The 19,144-nt window shown below is 43.7% G+C and overlaps 2 protein-coding genes and 2 non-coding genes across 4 annotated transcripts; all 4 read right to left on the reverse strand.

Moving 5' to 3' along the window:
* Positions 1–7,654: 7,654 nt before the first annotated feature.
* Positions 7,655–10,951, reverse strand: rpl13 (ribosomal protein L13). The gene is made up of 6 exons (XM_076155998.1): positions 10,891–10,951; positions 10,342–10,459; positions 8,975–9,116; positions 8,424–8,597; positions 8,160–8,216; positions 7,655–7,859 (listed from the first exon to the last, which is right to left on the reverse strand). Exons 2-6 carry the CDS (start codon positions 10,443–10,445, stop codon positions 7,701–7,703), a joined length of 636 nt encoding a protein of 211 aa, XP_076012113.1. The 5' UTR covers positions 10,446–10,459; positions 10,891–10,951; the 3' UTR covers positions 7,655–7,700.
* LOC143005110 (small nucleolar RNA MBII-202) lies at positions 8,668–8,744 on the reverse strand. The gene has a single exon (XR_012964009.1). It is a non-coding gene; the product is annotated as a small nucleolar RNA MBII-202 (small nucleolar RNA).
* Positions 9,226–9,299, reverse strand: LOC143005109 (small nucleolar RNA MBII-202). Its single transcript, XR_012964008.1, has one exon. It is a non-coding gene; the product is annotated as a small nucleolar RNA MBII-202 (small nucleolar RNA).
* Positions 10,952–13,684: 2,733 nt separating the features above from the next.
* On the reverse strand, positions 13,685–18,036 carry gcshb (glycine cleavage system protein H (aminomethyl carrier), b). The gene is made up of 5 exons (XM_076156318.1): positions 17,775–18,036; positions 16,527–16,606; positions 14,829–14,892; positions 14,621–14,752; positions 13,685–14,091 (listed from the first exon to the last, which is right to left on the reverse strand). Exons 1-5 carry the CDS (start codon positions 17,923–17,925, stop codon positions 13,994–13,996), a joined length of 525 nt encoding a protein of 174 aa, XP_076012433.1. The 5' UTR covers positions 17,926–18,036; the 3' UTR covers positions 13,685–13,993.
* Positions 18,037–19,144: the final 1,108 nt, after the last annotated feature.

Genomic DNA, 19,144 nt, shown 5'->3' on the forward strand with positions numbered 1-19,144 from the left:
ACGCGGCGGCGGGCAGAAGTATCTCAGAGTAGAAGTTGCACACTCGCAGCGGACCGGCTCTTCTGACTTGTGTCGGAGAGAGGAGAGAGATTCCTGTGAGCCCCCAGGGGGAACAAACCCACACTGATGTTACTGTCTGTCAAAGCTATTCCCTGGAAAGGAGCAGCATCATCTCACCTCTGTAACAACCAGAGAGAGTGTTTAGTGCTCTAGATTGTATCCCTGGAAAGCCCTCATTTAAAAGGGTCAAATGCAGCGCCTTTAAGGTAAAACAGACGTAAAGTAAAACACACACTTCCTTTCCTCCTTCGTGCATTCTGTCTTTATGTGCTGCCTCACGCTTCTCCTCCAAGTCCGATACAGCAAACAGGTTCAGCACTTATCAACGACAAACATTCCCACTCTTTAAGATCAATGTGACTCAAAGCCACAGTTTGCATTTACCGGAACCCTATTATCAAAAACTCCTTTAGATATAAAATCACCCTTTTATTCTGACAGGTTATTTCCTGCCTGTAGCTGAGGACGATTTGGTCGACAGTCAGTCAACAACTATGACAGCAATATGTCAACAACAATGACAGTTCTGATTCTGGAACAAATATATGCTTCAATATCAAGAGGAAGAGGCTGAGGAAGGAGCCAAGTACCTGGGTGTGCCTCAGCCAAGTCCCCCCTGGCTGCTGAACAGAAACGGGTCTTTACCACAGACACACAAACACACAAAACCCACAAACAGGGACTTTGGCAATAAGCATTCGCCCTGCTGAAGTGCCGGTGAGCAAGACACAGAATCTAACACACGCTGCTGGTTCGCCAACCAAATTTACTCTCTAACAACAATTACGTGTCGATATATTAGGAACAAGAGAGGACGTTGTGTTTCAGCACCATGGACAGCGCCCGAGCTGCGCGCGCGTCTCGGAGCGTGGAAAGCACAAACTTCCAGATATCAACAAATACAACAATAACCTGCAACCAACACACACGCTAAGACACACATAACGGGTCAAACAAGAGCGGTTAACTGATGGATTAACCGCGTAAACTCACGAATGCGGGATAAGAAACGCGGTTAAATGCTTTGTTAGTTCTTCATCACAGCAAATGAATGGAGCTGAAAATCACAGAAGGTTGAACATCAGTCCACGTTCAGGCTGAAAACGACCAACAAAGTGCCGCACACTCACTTTGCTCAAACCCGCTGATACTCACTTCCAATCAGGCAACATGCAGCTGATCACCGCTCATCCAGCGCACGGAAAGAGTCCCGGTGACTAAAGTGAGAAGCAGAGAATCACTTCCTACCTGTCGCTGTTCTTCACACTTAAACACACTTTAATCCTCTCACATTACACACTGCTGGTGGGGTTTTTCACGGAAACTCATTGGCGGAATGGAGCGGAGGGGAGGCGGCATGGGAGGGAGAGACGCTCCGCCGGTGATGTAATGTTCAGCGCGGCGCTGAGATTCGGTTTTTCCGAATGCGTTTCAAATTGTAGCCGAAAAGCGAGAGACAGCTGATCAGATCAGATCAATAGTTCATTTGAGAGCATTTCTGTTACGCCTATGTCACTGTACTTCCTTCTTTGATATTTTGGTTTATTGTTATTATCATTGGGGACATTATTTTTAAACAAATGTATTGGTTTTCAATTTTCAGGAAAATTACCAGATGTCCAAACTAGGCCACTGACATTGTTGTGTTCGTTCTGTATGGAGCCACAGAACGTTTCAGATACATTATTACATTAGAAGTGTCTTGACCTTTGACCCTCAGGCTTCTGTATGTTGTATGTTTGTCTGCATGTCTTCTCATCTCAGCTGAGAGAATGTGAGGGTGTGATTACATCATTACACAGTTCTAGTTTGGAATCCACAATGTACATAAAAAAAATCGTATCATTTGAATTTATTTATGATTTTCTTATTTTATCTTGTCTTATTTTCCCTTTATGTTATTGTTGTTCATTGTCTACAGCTTTGACATCATCCAGCTCACCTCTGTTTTCTTGATACTGTACGTCTTTGCTTTTAATGCAAAGTTGTCCTAAATCTCTGAACTGCACTGCGCATCCAAGCTGAAGATGATTCTAGTGACAGATGATCATCCTGTCAGCAGGTCAAATAGTTTGTCAATTTGTCGTTGGCGCTTTATGTCACCTGGTTTATCTGATAATAATAAGCCGATGGAGTCTACACCACATTTCACAGCAAACCAACTGGCAGCCGAAAAGACAGATCGTCCAACATCAGCACATCACTGCCACAGCTCCATGTGGGAGCTCCTCAGTGGAGTGAAGCAGCTTCAGGGACTTTGAATTAAATACACATGTGCACCTACATACAGTATACACACACACACACACACACACACACACACACACACTCACAAACACTCACACACACATACGCTGTATCTACATACTGTACATGTGTCACTCACTCACAAATGGTCATAAACCTCACAGATAATTACAGTGCAGATTTTGAATCACCACAGTGTTTACATTACATAACATATTGTTTCTGCACCGTGTTTATGCTTGAACCTTTGGGCAGTCCACCCACAAATGTATTATTTTCATGAATGTATTTCTAGACCTTGCATAACATTTATAGACCAAGGCTTTGTTTCCTGCAGGATACAGGGCTAATGGACCAAGCATCTGGGGAAAATGGCTAGATTACTCAGAAAGGTAGAGATTAGTAGAATACAATAGGAAGCATAGAGAGAAAAATGTTAGTTTGTCCGTTTCTAAACTACCATCTGTGGTTAAACAAACTGAGTCTAAACAAATTCATTACAGCTACCTGCTATTACTACCTTGTTTACATTTCACCGGGCCGTTGCTGTTTATGTGAGCATCAGCACTTCAAGGTTAGACATTGTATGCAGAAGCTTTGGACTGTAAAGTGAGAGAAAGCTAATTGCAATAAACACGTGAGTTAATGAAACTGTACTTATATGGAGCCAACCTGCACATGAGGAGCAGTTAGGGTTCAGTGCAAGAGGGGCCTAGGGTCAAACCAGGAACCTTCCAATCCCTGGATGACCGCCCTGCCTTCCCAAGTGGGTTCCCTACTACTACTGTTTCTTGACTCCGGACGACCAAAGGTCAAAATGATAGAAGGAGGGCGCCACTTGTGGGAGGTTCAGCCCCCCAGATCCTGCCCTCTACATTGCAATTGACCGTCAAAAGTCACTGGTGCAATGATAGACAGGCTTCCTACCCACACACACAACACACACACACACGCCCCAACTGAGACCATAGAAGCTCAGCACCAAGCCAAAGGAGCTGCTATCATAGAGTGGTTCCAGTGTGTGTGTTTGGAATATTGGAGTTAGATTTCAGATAGGGTGCAGTACGACTTCACATGTTTGGCCTTGTGACTTGCAGCACTGTAACTAGTCTAATTCCGTGAAAAGTAGACGTCACCACTGAAGATCTTTTGGGTAATGCTTGAGTACACACACACTGCTTGTCCGTCCCCTGAAATGTTTGCTTTCCCTTCTCACCCTTAGTGCTTCTTCCTCCACTGAGAGTCAGGATGCATATGGACCATCTGCTCTGGGGCAAACACCTGAGCCCTGTTATGCCACAACTCCTACAGTAACAGCAGCCATCTGCTGCTCCTCTGCCAGTTCACTACCTCGCAGGATGTTCTCTGCCTTTACACGTGGGCTTTAGATTCGCTTCAAAACATTACTTCAGATTTTTAGTGGAAGAATCTTTTCCGCTCCGCCTATAAAAGCTGCAGTGTGTGTGTGTGTGTGTGTGTGTGTGTGTGTGTGTGTGTGTGTGCGTGTGTGCGTGTGTGCGTGTGTGCGTGTGTGCGTGTGTGCGTGTGTGTGTGTGTCCGTGTGTGTGTGTGTGTGTGTATGTGTGTGTAACCTAACCCGCTGTTTTTACCATCAGATCCCTTGAGTACAGGTATTTTTGTACATTAAGGTTTTTTGGAAAACTCCCAATATTGTATTGATTCTTAAGTCTTTCTTATTGACAATAGCTGGTGTAACATCCACATTAATGGTAATCAATCATCATGCTTGTGTTTCAGAAGGCTCTAATTCTAATAATGGCTCACTGAATAGAAATATTATCTCCTGGCTTGTCTTGTGTCGTCATCATGTTTGTCTTAATGACCTAGAAACAGTGGAAGAGGTAAAGAAAATACTGAGAACATGATACTGACAATTCATCAGAGGAGGAGAGGAGAGGAGAGGAGAGGAGAGGAGAGGAGAAGAGAAGAGAGAAGAGGAGAGGAGAGGAGGAGAGATCCTCAGTCTGGCGTAAAGACCCATTTAGATGGAGGCCACGTAAAAGCTCAATTTTCTCACTCGGTTGTTCTCTAACTGTCTGGAGGGAAATAAATAATTCAGTTAATGAAAGTGTGTGTTGACAATCATCTTCTCTTAGTGGAGGGACCCACTGTCATACTCATAACAACCAGCTCCAAAGCAAGAAGAAATAATATGGATAAGATATATTAGGATTGTGAAACATTAACTCAATACCAATGTCTTTGTTTAGCTCTTTAATTTGATGTTTGAAACAATATTACTTACAATATATTGTGTTGTTTGTGTTGTGATTGCTTCTTCCTTCATTCTCAGTGCTTCTTGTCACCATAAGGGGAAAATCCTCACCTGTGTTTGTTCTCCATCTTACACTAACACATTACTTTGAGTGTGGATCACCAAACGGGGGGAAATAATTAATTTGCACAAAGGTTGAATCTAGTAATTTGGGGGTCAAAGGTCACGTCAGAAAGCAGTGATGTGTTCCGACTGAATTAACACGCCAATTTGACAGAAATAGTATTGCATTGTTAATCATTAGTTGAGGCACCATTTGGCACATTTAGAGAAGATTTACTTAAACCTTTGTTCCTGTGTTCAAATTCCAACTCTTTTGAGAGCAGTTATGGTCTGGTAGTTGTCGACAGTTTTATTTTTGTATTTTGCCAGAAAGAAATTTTCCTCAGTTCCAGATCAAATTAGTTTGACTTTAGATGGATCCCCAAGGTTGTCGGCAACCCACTGAGGTCAGAACCTGCATATTGCCTCTGCGCTTGTGCCGAAATTATTCCTGTATTTTTGGTTATGTAATTAAATTGTAGGCGAGGAAACCTTCAAAAAAATCTGGTTTACTTCCTAGTTGCTAGAGACAGAATATTTTAGTTTTTTAGTTTAGTGGTGATCAGATAGGTGGAGTCTAATGTTCCTTACACAGAGAACATCGACATGATCGAGAGAAAGGGATGGCTTGTGATCAATAAGGTTATATATTGATTGAGACGCTCAGATTTCGAGCAGCGAGGAGCCGAGCACGACACTGACTGAGTGTTATGTTAAAGGACCAGCTGGAGGGAAAAGGGCTGGACCCACATGCTGGACCTTTGAGCTGGAGGTCAAATCTCTGGTCCAGATTTAAACAAAAGGGAAAAAGCAGACATTTTAAAGATATATTGACTAAAGGTACACTAACAACTAAATCTAATATATTATGAATATATCTTTCCTTTAATATCTTTTCAATCCTCTGGACAATGTGGATGTTTTTGTGCAGGTTTGGTTCCATTGTCATACATTTTAGCTGGAGGCCGCAGCCAATTATCTCCATCCAGTCTAGACGGCTCCTGGGTTTAGCTGAAGGTGGCGTTCCTTCATCCATGTTGAGATCCGAGGTGAGACTGGGAAACCTTCTGTACAAAATACATAAGGAGCCATGTGAGCAGATGGCTGCACGGAGCAAAACGGTGCAATCAGTGAATGAACAGAGGCAGAATGGGGAAAGGATCGTGTTGAGACAGAGGTGGATTAATGAACGGGCAGATGGGGAACAGGTCCAAGAGCGGAAGAAGCCCCTGAGTCAGAGTCTGATGAATGATGATGCTGTCACTACCTATGCATTTATCATCCCCAAGTTAAGTCAACAAAGCCCAGATTGGCTGTGTAAAGGTGAGTGCTCTGCTCAGTCTATGTGAGGCGTCACGTCTACTGTATGTATCTGCATCTCCACGTCTCTCTGGTGCTTGGCTGTGTAAGCACGTAACAACTGTGAATACATTATCTCAAGGATTCCAATGTAAAGCTTGTTTATGAGGAGTCTAATGTTGTTTTCCCATCTAATACTTTCACAATTACCGGATGGCTCCACCTTCCTGTGGGCCCTGTTGAGGTGAAGGTCAGTTTAATCATTGTGCTTGGCTGTATTTGGCTATAATTGGATGGGTGTGCAGGGCCCTATAAGATATCTGAGCCCGGGGGTTCGTTGTATAGAAATTCTCCTCATATGTGTGAATGCAGGTCACATGGGAGCATCAGTGAACACACAGAAGAAACAACAGCAGCTCCTTCATGCCTGTTACCTGATTGGGTCACACTGACTGATGAAGCATTTGAAACTTCCTTGTTTATTCAATTCAAGTTCAAAATGAACATTCACTCACCTGCTCTACAAAGGTCTGACCTGATGATAAGTCATACATGTATTCATGCTGTATCTCCATGTGTGCACACCGTATATGCAGATCATAAGCGGGCTCTGAATTTGTGGATACATCGACTCCATAAAATACATTTTGAACATCCTGTGATCAATAAATTAACATTTGAAATCTCAAGCTCCTCTGGTTGAGTCTACATTATTAATTATTCTACCTCATCACTCGACCACGACAGTAAATATGTAATAATGAGTTTTCCCTCTCTGCTCTCCGTCACATTCCAGTTTCCTGTGCCAGCTCAGATCCTTCATGTATGTCAGCGTTCCCTCTCCTTGGAATCGTTCCCAGTCTCAGATGTTTCTTCATATTACTCCTGACCTTCCTCCTTCTAAGAGTTTGTTGACCTCCACAGATTTCGTCATGTTCCATTGCTCATCTGTTCCATACTTGGGGAAAATATCAAGTAGATGAAACCAAAGACCTTCATACTCGGCTTCTGCCTGCCCTCAGCTTGGTGTATACGCAGGCAGCTGCTGGGCAGGAAAACAACCTGTTTCCATCAAAACAAGCTTCCAAAATGACCTTAAAATATCAGCTCTGTACATCTTTCTTTTGAAACTGTTTTTACGAAGCCTCCCACTAAATGTTAGCTTTACCTTGTGCCTCTACTGCCACCTATCGACATAAACGTGAACTAGGCTCAGTTGGTCACACACTCCAGGTTAGTGCAGCACCTAGATGTCTCAATTCATTCATATTAAACAATTATTCATGGTTCAGACAATACATTTCTCATTGAAGCTTCTTTTCTTGAAGTTTTGACATTAAATTTCAGTCAGCCTGCCATTGCACACTTTACACCCCAATAAAGTTGCACCAACACTCAAATTCATCTCTTCAGACCTAATTTGGTGAGAATCCCAGTGGCTCATCTTGACCTTGAGCCCCAAAGAGCTGCATGTGTTCCATCTCTACCAGCATTGGAACCTTAATTGGCTCAATGTCAGGGATCATCAAGCATTACATCAGACACACTGGGCACATCTTCAGTCTGCAATACAGCTGTTAACATGATACACCTGCACGCTTCATGAACTCTTGTTAACCTGCTGGAGCATCACTTTAACCAGGGCCGCCATTTGCAGAGAAACCAAAACAAAGTGAGCCAAACCAGAAAATCATTGTGACGACATTCTGGTTTTGTTCTTTTAATATTTTTATTTCCAAAGTTCCATAGAGAGCGTTTACTTCTTCTTCTCCACATCCTGGTCTGCAGCCTCCTTGGCTCTCTTGGCACGGATGCCAAACAGACGAGCGTTGGCCCGAGCCATACGCAGGCTGGCGAAGGCCTTGAAGTTCTTCTCGTCCTCGGAGATTACCCTGGCCTTCTCCTTCTTGTGCACCTGGAAACAAAAGGAACAATGGTGAGTGTGTGTCATTCTAAAATCAATTTGGCAAGAGGTAACAATTGGTTCATTATTAAAATATTTACCAAAGGCTAAACTAAAACAAGTGGATCTTTCTAAAGCACTGAGAGAAAACTATGGCATCAAAACATAAGAGTGCAGGGACTATATGCTGCTCTGGGCCAGGCTTGCCCTGAAGCACAAGCTACCACGGCAACAGAGCTTGATGAGAGGTGAGGCAGCTTTGCTCCCTAAGCCCTTAACCTCATAGTTCAGAACCAAGGAACACCAACTTACAGTTTTGATGGGCATGACTGCACCACCGAGCTGTGTGGCCATCTTCAGCTCCTCCTCCTGAGAAAACAAACATCAGTCTCATTAAAGCTTTGTACTCTGCATGCATATATGCACATATCAGGTGTCTAAAGAAGTGCAAAGCATTTGGGAAAGACTTCACACCATCTTACTTCTAGTTCTTCACTAAATTCACATACTCCAATCTCTCTAATCAACTACATCTTCCCATTAAATGAGCCAACATGTTTTTTTAAAGACACTCACGGTGCTGTCTCCCTTCTTGGGGGCAGAGGCCTTGCGGGGGAACAGGATGAGCTTGGAGCGGTACTCCTTCAGGCGCTGTACGTTGGCCTGCAGAGACTCTGTGGATCTGTTACGACGACGGGAGTCAACAGAGATGCCGATGGTGCGGGCTGTCTTCTTGTGGATGCCAGCCGCCTGTGGAGGAGAACACAGAGGAAGGGTTCCATATCACAATACGCACATGGAGCATTTAGTATTCAGGACCTTTTTTAAAAAGCAGTCATCAGATAAGGGGTTCAAAGGTTCATCACAGAAATACAGAGATTCCGGAGATTTATCATCATCTGACTGTAAAAGCAAACACATTAGTAAATTTCGGGGGAAGACTGAGGAGAGATTCACTGAAAACTGGCACCACGGCATCCAATTCAGTTCAGAATGATTCTCATCTTCCCACAGTGATGAGCTATTAAAATGTCTGTAGGATCGCACAAACGCAGCATGCCAGCTACCGCCTTTTTTTCACATATAGATCGCTGAGTAAACACACCCTATATAATCATGAGACTTACCTTCAGTTCCTCCAGGGTGAAGCCACGTCCAGCACGGACCTTGGTGTGGTACCGGATGGTGGGACACCTGACCTGAGGCCTCAGCTGTCCTCCTACAGGGCGTGGAGCGATGCGGCGGGCCTTGGCCTGGCGAGCCTTTCGCCTGAGGAGAGAGTCATATTTGTCATTGAAGAGCACCTAAACTGGTATCAACCAACACAAACCCACTCTGCATCATCTGGGTTACCAAGTTGAATTCATACAGGAGTTTGGAGGAAAGCAGTCATCAGATAAGGGGTTCAAAGATTCATCACGGAAATACAGAGATTCCGGAGATTTATCATCATCTGACTGCTGCAAACCCAACAGACGGTCTGTGTTACTGAGGAAGATGAAGGAGCTGGCAGCTCCACACTGACCAACACACACAACAACATTAACACTATAGACTGAAATGGCTGCTTCACTCATTTATAATGTGGAGATTAACACTTAAACATGGGACAATTAGGAGAGATTTAGCAACCAGCAACACAATTATCAATTATGTAAATTTGAGTGGCACAACAAAATGGAATTAAATCACGCCAACCAGAGAAGTAAAGAAGCGACAACATCCAAATACTGATCAGCACTGAATACGTGAAGTCAACCGGACCATACAGAGAATCTTCTTCTGAATTAGGACTCAACACGTCTGACAGGCATCACTATCCTCCACACTACACCAAGGAGTACTGCCTTACAGATCTAAACACAAGCTATAACACTGCACTTTCACAATCAATCTTAATGCTGTCCATGAGGATAACCATGAAGTGATGGAGTAGGAGTTTCCACACTTGTTCTCCAGGCACCTTGGAGTAGTGTATCCATTCACCTACACGTAGATGAAGGAAACAAACTACAGGATGACATTTCTAGGTCATTGTTCACGTGGGGTTAAGAGAAATGGCTTCACTTTGAATCAGCACTCTCAGGTGGAGCTACGAATGAGTGAACTGGCCACACCTGGTGGATCTGCAACAGTTGCAAGATACACGCAACGGTGTCCAAGGCCCGATCTATAACCTTAAGCTACATCCCTGCTCCATATGACTAAAATGGCCACTGTGTTCATTTTTAACAGCGTGTTTACTGTGCAATCCGTGGACACGTGTCCCTACCGATGATATAGCAAAAAACGAGCATGTTATACAGCAAAGAGTGCTCGTCTCTCCATTGAGCATTTAGCAACCATTCAGCAACTTCACTTAGAAAAGCAGTTCGAGTAGCGAACTTAAACTCGCCCGCGTCTTCAGTAGGTCTCATCCCTTAGGAGGCTCCATGCTACATGTTGTGAGCTAGCGGTAGCTTCCCGCGGGGGGCTCCGAGTAATTTGTGCTCACCTGCGGATCTTCCTGGCGGGCTGGTTAAACCATGTGCGCACTCTCTTCTGCCAGTCTTTGTGGAAGTGTGGGTTCAGGATCATTCCATTCCGGCTGGGGGCCATGGCTGTCTACGTCCCTGTAACATAGCACAAGCATGGCCGTCAGGAGAGAAACATGCCGGCACAACGGCCACAAACACAGCGTCAAACTCACAGGCGGACTGACTGCATTAACGCAAATTGAGACAAAACGCTAATGAAAAATCATGCTTCACCATTTAGTCATAGTGTGCGTGTGTGTTTATATTTCTATCAGGAGTTTAATACGGAACGGAATAGGTAAAGTTGGCCTGTTAGCGCGATGCTAACAGGTACCAGGACAGGCATCTCCGCTACTTCTGAGACAATATTTCAGTATATAACAAATACATTTTTAGACAATAACTATATTATTTCACAGAAGACAAACTGCGCTATCATGACTAGTGTCTGAAATTTACGCATAACGACAAAATGCTGAAGATTGAGGCGGATTACTTTGAAAGTAGTGGAGGTTATTTTCACATACCTACGAGGGAGGAAAATGGCCGAAAGGAAAAAGGAAGTAGAATAGCGGGGCATTGTGGGATATATTTCGAACAACCAATGGCAAGACAGATCAAAGAGTATTTAAAGCAGAGAGCGTTCTCTGTAGAAAAGGGCAACTATTATTATAAATCATAAATTGTTCTAATCTGAACTCATTGCCCAAAATAAAGACCCAATAGTATTTTACAATCCAAAAACATATAACATCACAAAGTTACTAGAATACAACATTGTAATCATTTCAAGTAAACAACGCTTGGAGGTTTCCATTGCTCTATCAGTCTCACATGAATTTATAAACCAAGTTAACGGTATTTACTTGCACTCTCGTCACGTTTAGGGATCTTGCAATTCTTTCTTTCTCTTCAGGTAAACGTTATTTTCTTTGGCCACTAGATGTCCTACTTTACATGTTGGATTGATTGTTTCCTGCACAGGTTGGTTGTGGTCATACAGGAGAACATAACTTATTGAACTAAATGCACCAATTCATGAATAGATTCTGAGCCTTAGGTTACATTATGTAACCAGCAATCACGCAATACATTGTAATTGTCCTAACTATTCAGACAGGTGTAATCAGAGGGAGATTAGTGTCAGAGCTCACTGACTTCTCTGTATGCATGTTTCACTGTAAAACAAAACATAAGCAGTGATCAGAATCTGTGCTCTCCCTGAAGCTGAATGTGTGCACAGTGATGGTTGATTATGACCCTGAAGAGCTGTGATTTATGTCCCATCGTCTCTGGTCATATACTCAGTCACACGTGGCAATTTGAGAGGGAAACATTTCTGTGTGCATGCTTCCCTCCCTCCTTGCGTTATGCAAGACAAACTCAGCCTGTTTGAACTTTTGTCTGTACTTGCTCCAGACTCTGATAACACAATGAAGACACTGGAGGAACATTCAGAAAACATTAATACTTTCCAACTTTCCAGAAAGTTTAAGCGCCAGGACTGTTGCAGTTAAATTGCCACACTTTGGGAAATAACCCTCAAGTCTTGGCTAAGCTGCCTTGGGTGTTGATTTTCTCTTATCTGTTATCTGTTATCTGTCATTCGGCATTTACATCAGCCACTTCAATCAAATTGAGGATCTATTGTGCAGCAGTAACCACACACAGACCCTGTGCCCCTTCTTCAAACATGCTGGAGATCTTACACTGCTGGTCACAAGGTCAAGCACATCATAGCGATCACAGGAGAAAGCCTGCATCACTGCCTGGCACCATCTCTATTCCTGTTGTGACTGCTAGCAGTGTCAACAAACAAAGTCAAATTTGATAACTCTACCCCCTTCAGCGTTGAGGCCCGTCACTAACACCATAACAGTCCCGCTCAATGTTAGATCTCTGGCCAACAAATCATTTTTCGGTTTCCTTCTTTCCTCCTCGTTTTCCTCCTCCTCCAGCTGCTGTTTCAAACGTGTGATTGCCTCCTCAGGTTTTTGGCTAATTCAGTCCCGTCACTGCCAGTCGTCGAGTTCACAATTGGGATCCAAGGCCAACCATAGAGTTCTTTCAGCCCCCTCACACTTCAGGGTTCGTGAGAAGTCTGGGCCTCTTTGCAGCGACCCGACATCAGACCCTCTGAAAGGGCCAATCTGCCCAAAGCCTTCTTCATCATTCTTCCTCTCTGAAAGACCCAGTCTGCCTGTAACATTCACAGCATTGGTCTTTACAGCAGTGAGTTTGGAGGCAAATTCAAGATTTCAGCAAAACAGCATTTTGTGTAAAATAAGGAGTGAAAAGCTATTTTATGTGACAGTCAGAGAGGTTTGATGATAATACTGTGACATACACTACAACGCATTATAACTTCATTCATTAAAAGGTTTGAATGCGTTAGTTAAGTTGGATAATGGTGTGACAGATTGAACTTACATTACATATGTAATGTAATGTAATGTAATGTAGGCATGATCGAGTTTAAACCACCTCTGACTATATTGCAGGAAGACAGAATCCTATCAACAACAGAGTGATTTTGGTTCAGTCACTGATTCTATAACCACTGTTCCATTAATCATTGATCCTCTAACATCTGCAATCTCTGCCTATCTTCACCTGAGGGCAAAGGTCAAGGTGCGTGGGACTCTGGTACAAAAAGAAGCCGCTGCTCTGTCAGCACGAGGCACAAAGTCACCTTCAGTATGAACGAGAAGACAAACTGAAAGGTTTTCATACAAATGTAGTTTTATATTTACAAACATTTACTCTGTACAGTAACACTGCAAGTAGTATGGAGTGAACAATGAGTGAGTAAAAAGCCTACAAATAACAATACTACTGCCACTACAACTACTAATGATAATGATTTTGTGTGAATCCGTGTTTACTTGTCTTCAGTGCAGCAACAACAAATCCCTGCATGTAATGTGTCCTGTGTCTTCAACTTTTGATCCGTTATTGATATTTATCAGCCAATAGCCAACAATACAATAACCAGGCCTTCATAAAACTACATTAGTGACGATGACTGGAGGGAGTGACTCAGCAATCACACCAAAAGAGGAGAATTACATCACTGGCTGATTCCCCAAGATGATAAAAGACCAGATTTCCAGGTAATGAAAACCTATCTTCATCAGGCTCTATCCTCTGATTATCCCCATTATTAAACATTTTCCCGAAACTATATTTTGTAATTTTCCAAAGCAATTCTGGTTCTGGCCCTGCTGTCAAAGTAAAAGCAGAACATGTAAGAAGTGTATTCTATGGCTTTGGGTGAGGTTTTGTTTGTTTGTATGAGATGCAGAAAAACAATACAAAAACTCAAACACCTGGACTGAATTTATTAAATATGACACTGGATATACAATCACCTCTCTTCACCATGTCTGTGCACATGTGGAACAGAGCAAAGCACCAGACGACCCAATGCTGCAGACAGATCCTGATATTAAAAGCCCTTTAAAGGTCGTCACAGTTATATCCTTATAAGTAGATGATGTTAATGAGGAAACTAATGACTTTGATAATACAATTCCAGTATCACCATAAATATCCCAGATGAAGAGTGTCACCAGGCGTTAGCTGCACTGCTCACTAATCACCAAACAGCTCCACCAACTCACTGGGAGTTTAGTCTTCAAGAGATTTAATAAATTTTTCATATGCATCTTCTTCCATCAGGCCATCGAGTTCTCCAGGCTGTTCGATCGTCATCTTGATTAGCCATCCTGAAAGAGAACAGGGCACACTTAGAAACTAATATACCTTTGTGTTTACGTGAGGAAATATGATGTTTCCACTTGTGTATAGGGTCATGGATCAGATTTGAGTTGAGAGGAAGTGAGAGGAAGCTTCCATTGAAGCCAAGCTGGAGGAGACATACCACCACCAAGCAGATTTAGAACTATTAGACATCGTTGTCAGGCACAGAAGAACAATAAGGCCTGGAATCTGAACGCAACAACTTAATCATCATCATCAAAACATTCTGGCTCATCAGCCACTGTCTCACATGATGATGATGATTACGGCACTTTTGAGAATCTCTCCCTCCCTCTCCCTCCCTCCCACACACTGACAAACACATTGGATAGATAAACTCACTCAGCCGATGAGTACCTCATTTTAATCTAATCTCACACACGTAGTACTATTTTTCCAGAATGACCCCCTTTGCCCTTTTCAGGATTATAAATTCTCCATCTGCATGTCATCAACTGTGCAGTGGAACCATGTCAGCCATAGTAAAACACTCACCTTCTTTGTAACAGGATTTATTCACGAGTGCTGGATTGTCTGCCAGCTCTGTGTTGATCTCTGTCACTTCCCCTGTCAGAGGAGAGTAAAGCTCACTGGCAGCTTTGACACTTTCCAAGGCACCAAACTCCTCTGCAACACAAACACAGACACCATTACATGTTTGTCACCAGACTCCATCATGGTGTGTGGTAAACTCCAAACTTACCCATTTGTTCAAGTCTTTGGCCAACCTCTGGGAGTCCACAGTAAACCACATCACCTAACGCTTCCTGAAAGGATCAAACAGGATCAGCAAAGGAAACCATACAAGACATCAGAGCCCTCGGCCATGATGTTTAACTGCTGTGTCACTGTACAGCAACATCCAAAAACAAACTGCTGTTCACACCTTTGATTAGATATCAAGTTCACAGCGTCAGGCTCCATCAGGGGAGACTCCTCTCTGCTCTGCCTCTTGCCTCTTACTCTGGTTCTCTCCTGGCTAGATCTTTCCTTGTGTTGCATGGAAACCTCAGATGCTGCATCGGTTGCTCTATTGATCTGACGCTCCAGCCTAATCTTGAACTCCTTCACATGGGGCAACAACCTAACATGGTATCAGCAAACCTCATCACACTCCAACAATCAACATCAGACTGCAGAACAAAGTTACTTTGTCTTCACTTCATCTGGCAGGACCAGATATCAGAGACAGTGTGTGGTCACGGGTCGTGCTTTTCTGTATTTGTAGATGCAGCTGGCACTGTTTGGCAGTCGCAGCTGCATCTAATTGTGGATGATGTCTAACTATTTATTTCTTGGAGTTACTTCCTGACTGCGTGCCAGCGAGGAAGCCCGCCCTGCTTTCTGTAGAATTTGCACCATTGCATCATGAGATTCAGTGCTGTGGAGAAAATGTAGAATTACAGCTTTCCTTGTGTATTTGTGTCTAAAACGTAAATGCTGAGGCACCTACATGTCTATGTTACAGTGTGAGCCTCCCTCACATCGCGCTGACTCGCTCAGACTCCTCCTGACAGGTGAGGAGGAGGAGCTGGAGACGCCACGAGGCCGCCTACACACTCCACAGGCAGCGTAGTGGAGGTAGTAGTGACGAGGCCGACAACAGAATGCCCATATAACATGAGGTTTAGTGGGAAGTTTACTGTGTTCTCCCAGAGCAAGAGTGTGTGTGTGTGTAGATTCACCACATATCCCAAGATCACAGCACATCACACACAAATCTACTGTAGAAGAGGAAGAGACACATTTGGCTTTGGTAACACAGGTTTCCCAAAAAAGGGAAGTGTAAGTGTATTTCTCAGACTGCCTTATTTTCCGACTCCCCACTTGAAACACTATGATGGAAGAGCAGTCAAAGTCAGAGCTCTACTGGGGAATCTTACTCGCACTTCACAGAGAAACAGCTGCACAACAGGTGGAGTGATGCAATACCAAAACAGAACCTGAAGCCGCTCTGTATAAATGCATAGAACAGTTTGCCACAAGGAAGGTTTCCATTGGCTGCAAGGTCCTTTATCAGCTATTTCCATTAATTAATAGCAAGTTCAAATGATTTGAATGTTGAGCTTTGTTGCAACACTGAAAGCGCACAATAAAGAACCATGAGCACAGCAGCAGAAACACTGTCGTTTGAGATAAAGCTGCTGTTAAGGGGACGATAAGCTGCTTTCCTTTGGACCTTAGAGTATTATACCTGGACATGCCTGATGCAGCCATCGCCTTTAAGACAATAGCCATAAAACTGTACGTTTGCTTGCTATGGAACAGTTTCTAGCATTGTGTGCAAAGGGCAACAGAGAAACAGACACATGAGGCATTAGCATATCTCCAGCCAACAATAAACCTCTGAACTGAGAACATTGGAAATTAATAATTAGTAAGAAAATATCAGGCAACCTACCTGAGCAAAATTGCTGATACCCACTGTGCCAATTCCACCTTCCACTTGCACCCACTCGTGCTTATCTGTGAACTTCAGGGCTGCAGGGAGAAAAAGAGACAAAGCTGGTTTGTGACAGCGGATCTGCATCAGGCTCAATCCTGCAAACTGCACAGGTCACAACATTCGTACACATATGTCCAAAGAACACGCTGCTGTACTGCAGACCGGAGCTGAACACTAAGTCATTACTTTAACAACACCAGCTCCTGTCTCTCTATGACAAATACTACATATGTGACTTACTACATTTACAAAACCTGAAAATGCAACAATAATATGAATCTTTATTCTTATGAGCAGATCGAGTTCAAGCAGCTGAATGTTACAGATACAATAATAACAACAGGAGAATGTGGATCGAACTATTACATCCAGATTAGATACTACAGAGAGAGAGAAGATTAAAAGTCAAAGTCTTTCATGTGTTCATTGAGCGGTTGTTCTGTGGGAGCAGGACGATCTAACAGAGCAACACAGGAGGATCTGAGTGATCCTGCAGGCACATGAGGCTCCTCTAACATCTAAAGCCTCTGCACGCCCATAAAAGCAGTGCATGGTCAAACATGACTGCAAAATGTGCAAAACAAGAGCCAGTGTTTTGATATGAAAGTGATCATGTATATATGGATGAACCAGTTCTAATGAAAGGACACAGGATGGAACATGCTGTCATGTTTATGGAGCCCAGAGGGCAAACAACTTCACATCAGATCATGCAGAGAAATAACAGGTCTGAGCCAAACTGTCAGATGAGGAGGATGCATGAGCTGTTATCGTTCATCCAGCCGTGAAACAAGAGCTTAACTTCGATCGCAGCCTTTTAAAACACAAATATGTAATTGACAAATGTGCCAAAATCAACAGGATTGCTTCCTATTTAATCAGATCCATCACATGTGGCGCATGTGCAGCTTAATGTGGGACGTTATTCTGCATGAGACACGAGGAGACTGTCGTAATTTGTCACTTAAGGGCGTAAATCATCAAACTTTAATGTGGAATTCGGGGTTTGTATCACATTTCTGTCCCCGGCTGACTGCCCAGAGAATCGATTCAGTAAAGTTAGTCGCAAAGTTAAAACTCTGCTCGCTGGAGACGGAACCGCTATGGGAAAGTGACACAAACTGCGTGAGACGGGAATGCGTGAGCCCCCGCAGGCTCCTCGGCTCTGCTCGGCTCGGTTCGGTTGGGTTCGTTTGTGTTTACCTGAGGACAGGACCGAGGCCGAGCTCAGGGTCCGCGGGGAGTCGCTCCTCCACACCAGCCGGGCCGCTGAGAGGTGTGCGGCGGGGCAGAGGGGAGCCAGTCTGTGGGCAAAGTTCGCCGAGAGGCACCGGAGCGCTGCTGTCATCGCCATCTTCACTCGCTGCTGCTGTGACCGACGCGTTTGTTCAACAAGTAGCACGAGAACTTACAAGAGACGGGAGCGGGCACCATCCCCCTGTGCGCGCGCTCCCGTGGGACAGAGAGGGGGGGGGAGGGGCGGGGCCGGGAGAGTTCACGTGAGACCCGTATCCAGGGCCGCAGCACAGATTTCTGCGGTCCGTAGGGCAAGGTAAGTGTGCCACCCAGACCACAGAACAGATATCAGACGGATACAACTCCTGTTTGTATTTGCCCGTTAAGGCCAAATACACACGGCTCTTTGTTATTTCATGGACAAAATGCATCAAGGTGTTGGTTGGTGTCTCTATGACTCTATCTGCATGAATCCTGTTAGACTGAGATTATCTTTTTTCCACGACTGCAATTTTTTATCACAATTCTGCAGTCAGTTTTTAGATGACACTTTTTTTTTAAATTACATCAGAAAAATTCCAATACTTTGTACTGTAAATTCAGACTTTCCCAGGGATCATTAAGTAGTTTTGAGACTGACAATTTTAGTATGACTCAAGTCTTTATATGTTAAGTTAGAGGCATTTTTTGCAGCCATGATCCAGACATCCGTGACTGAGCAACAGCAGAAGGAAAGTCCTGCAGTCACTCAGTGAATGTTCTGCTGCCCCAAATCAACCAGAACGTTGTTTAGATGCACGTCCCACACTCAGATGATTCCATTGCAGTGGCTGACATTATTTAATTATACAGGCAATTACATGTATAACTAAATAGCCAAAGAAACAATTAGCCCATACACACCCTGTTTGTCAAGTCCCTGTGGCTAAACTCAGCAGATCCCAAACCTGATCTGTGAGGATGGCATCACTATATATGTACCGCACCCAACACTCACCTGAGCTAACCTACAACACAACACACACTCAAACACTGACTCCTCACAGAAACATCTACATCACTTTACGAGATGCATATTGGCTCAATATTCACCCCGTTTGGAAGTATGCACCAAACTGGCAAGCTGGGAAAATACAAAACACGGAATTAGGCAGCATGTTGACACTCATCAGAACCTGAAGGGCAAACATTTATTACTTTGGCATCTGAAAACCCAGAAGTGAGAGCCAGATGAGGATTACCGCCTCCATCTTTCATTGGACGATGTAAAATGTGTCTTGTTGAGCCTGTGGGGCAAAATAAACCCAAAAGCAACAAATTTCCCCATTTCCAGAGAA

The sequence above is a fragment of the Genypterus blacodes genome, unplaced genomic scaffold (assembly GCF_046128005.1).
Source record: "Genypterus blacodes isolate CSIRO-AG114 ecotype Tasmania unplaced genomic scaffold, CSIRO-AGI_Gbla_v1 ptg000067l_1, whole genome shotgun sequence".
Lineage (NCBI taxonomy): Eukaryota > Metazoa > Chordata > Actinopteri > Ophidiiformes > Ophidiidae > Genypterus > Genypterus blacodes.

Excerpts from the sequence above, each read along its gene's own strand:
- rpl13 (XM_076155998.1), bottom strand. The coding sequence starts at position 10,445 with ATGGCCCCCAGCCGGAATGGAATGATCCTGAACCCACACTTCCACAAA. Across the intron at positions 8,598-8,974 it reads TCACCCTGGAGGAACTGAAG|GCGGCTGGCATCCACAAGAA; the intron begins GTAAGTCTCATG and ends TCTCCTCCACAG. Across the intron at positions 8,217-8,423 it reads CCAAGAAGGGAGACAGCACC|GAGGAGGAGCTGAAGATGGC; the intron begins GTGAGTGTCTTT and ends TTGTTTTCTCAG.
- gcshb (XM_076156318.1), bottom strand. The coding sequence starts at position 17,925 with ATGGCGATGACAGCAGCGCTCCGGTGCCTCTCGGCGAACTTTGCCCAC. Across the intron at positions 14,753-14,828 it reads CCAAAGACTTGAACAAATGG|AGGAGTTTGGTGCCTTGGAA; the intron begins GTAAGTTTGGAG and ends TTTGTGTTGCAG. Across the intron at positions 14,092-14,620 it reads TAAATCCTGTTACAAAGAAG|GATGGCTAATCAAGATGACG; the intron begins GTGAGTGTTTTA and ends GTTCTCTTTCAG.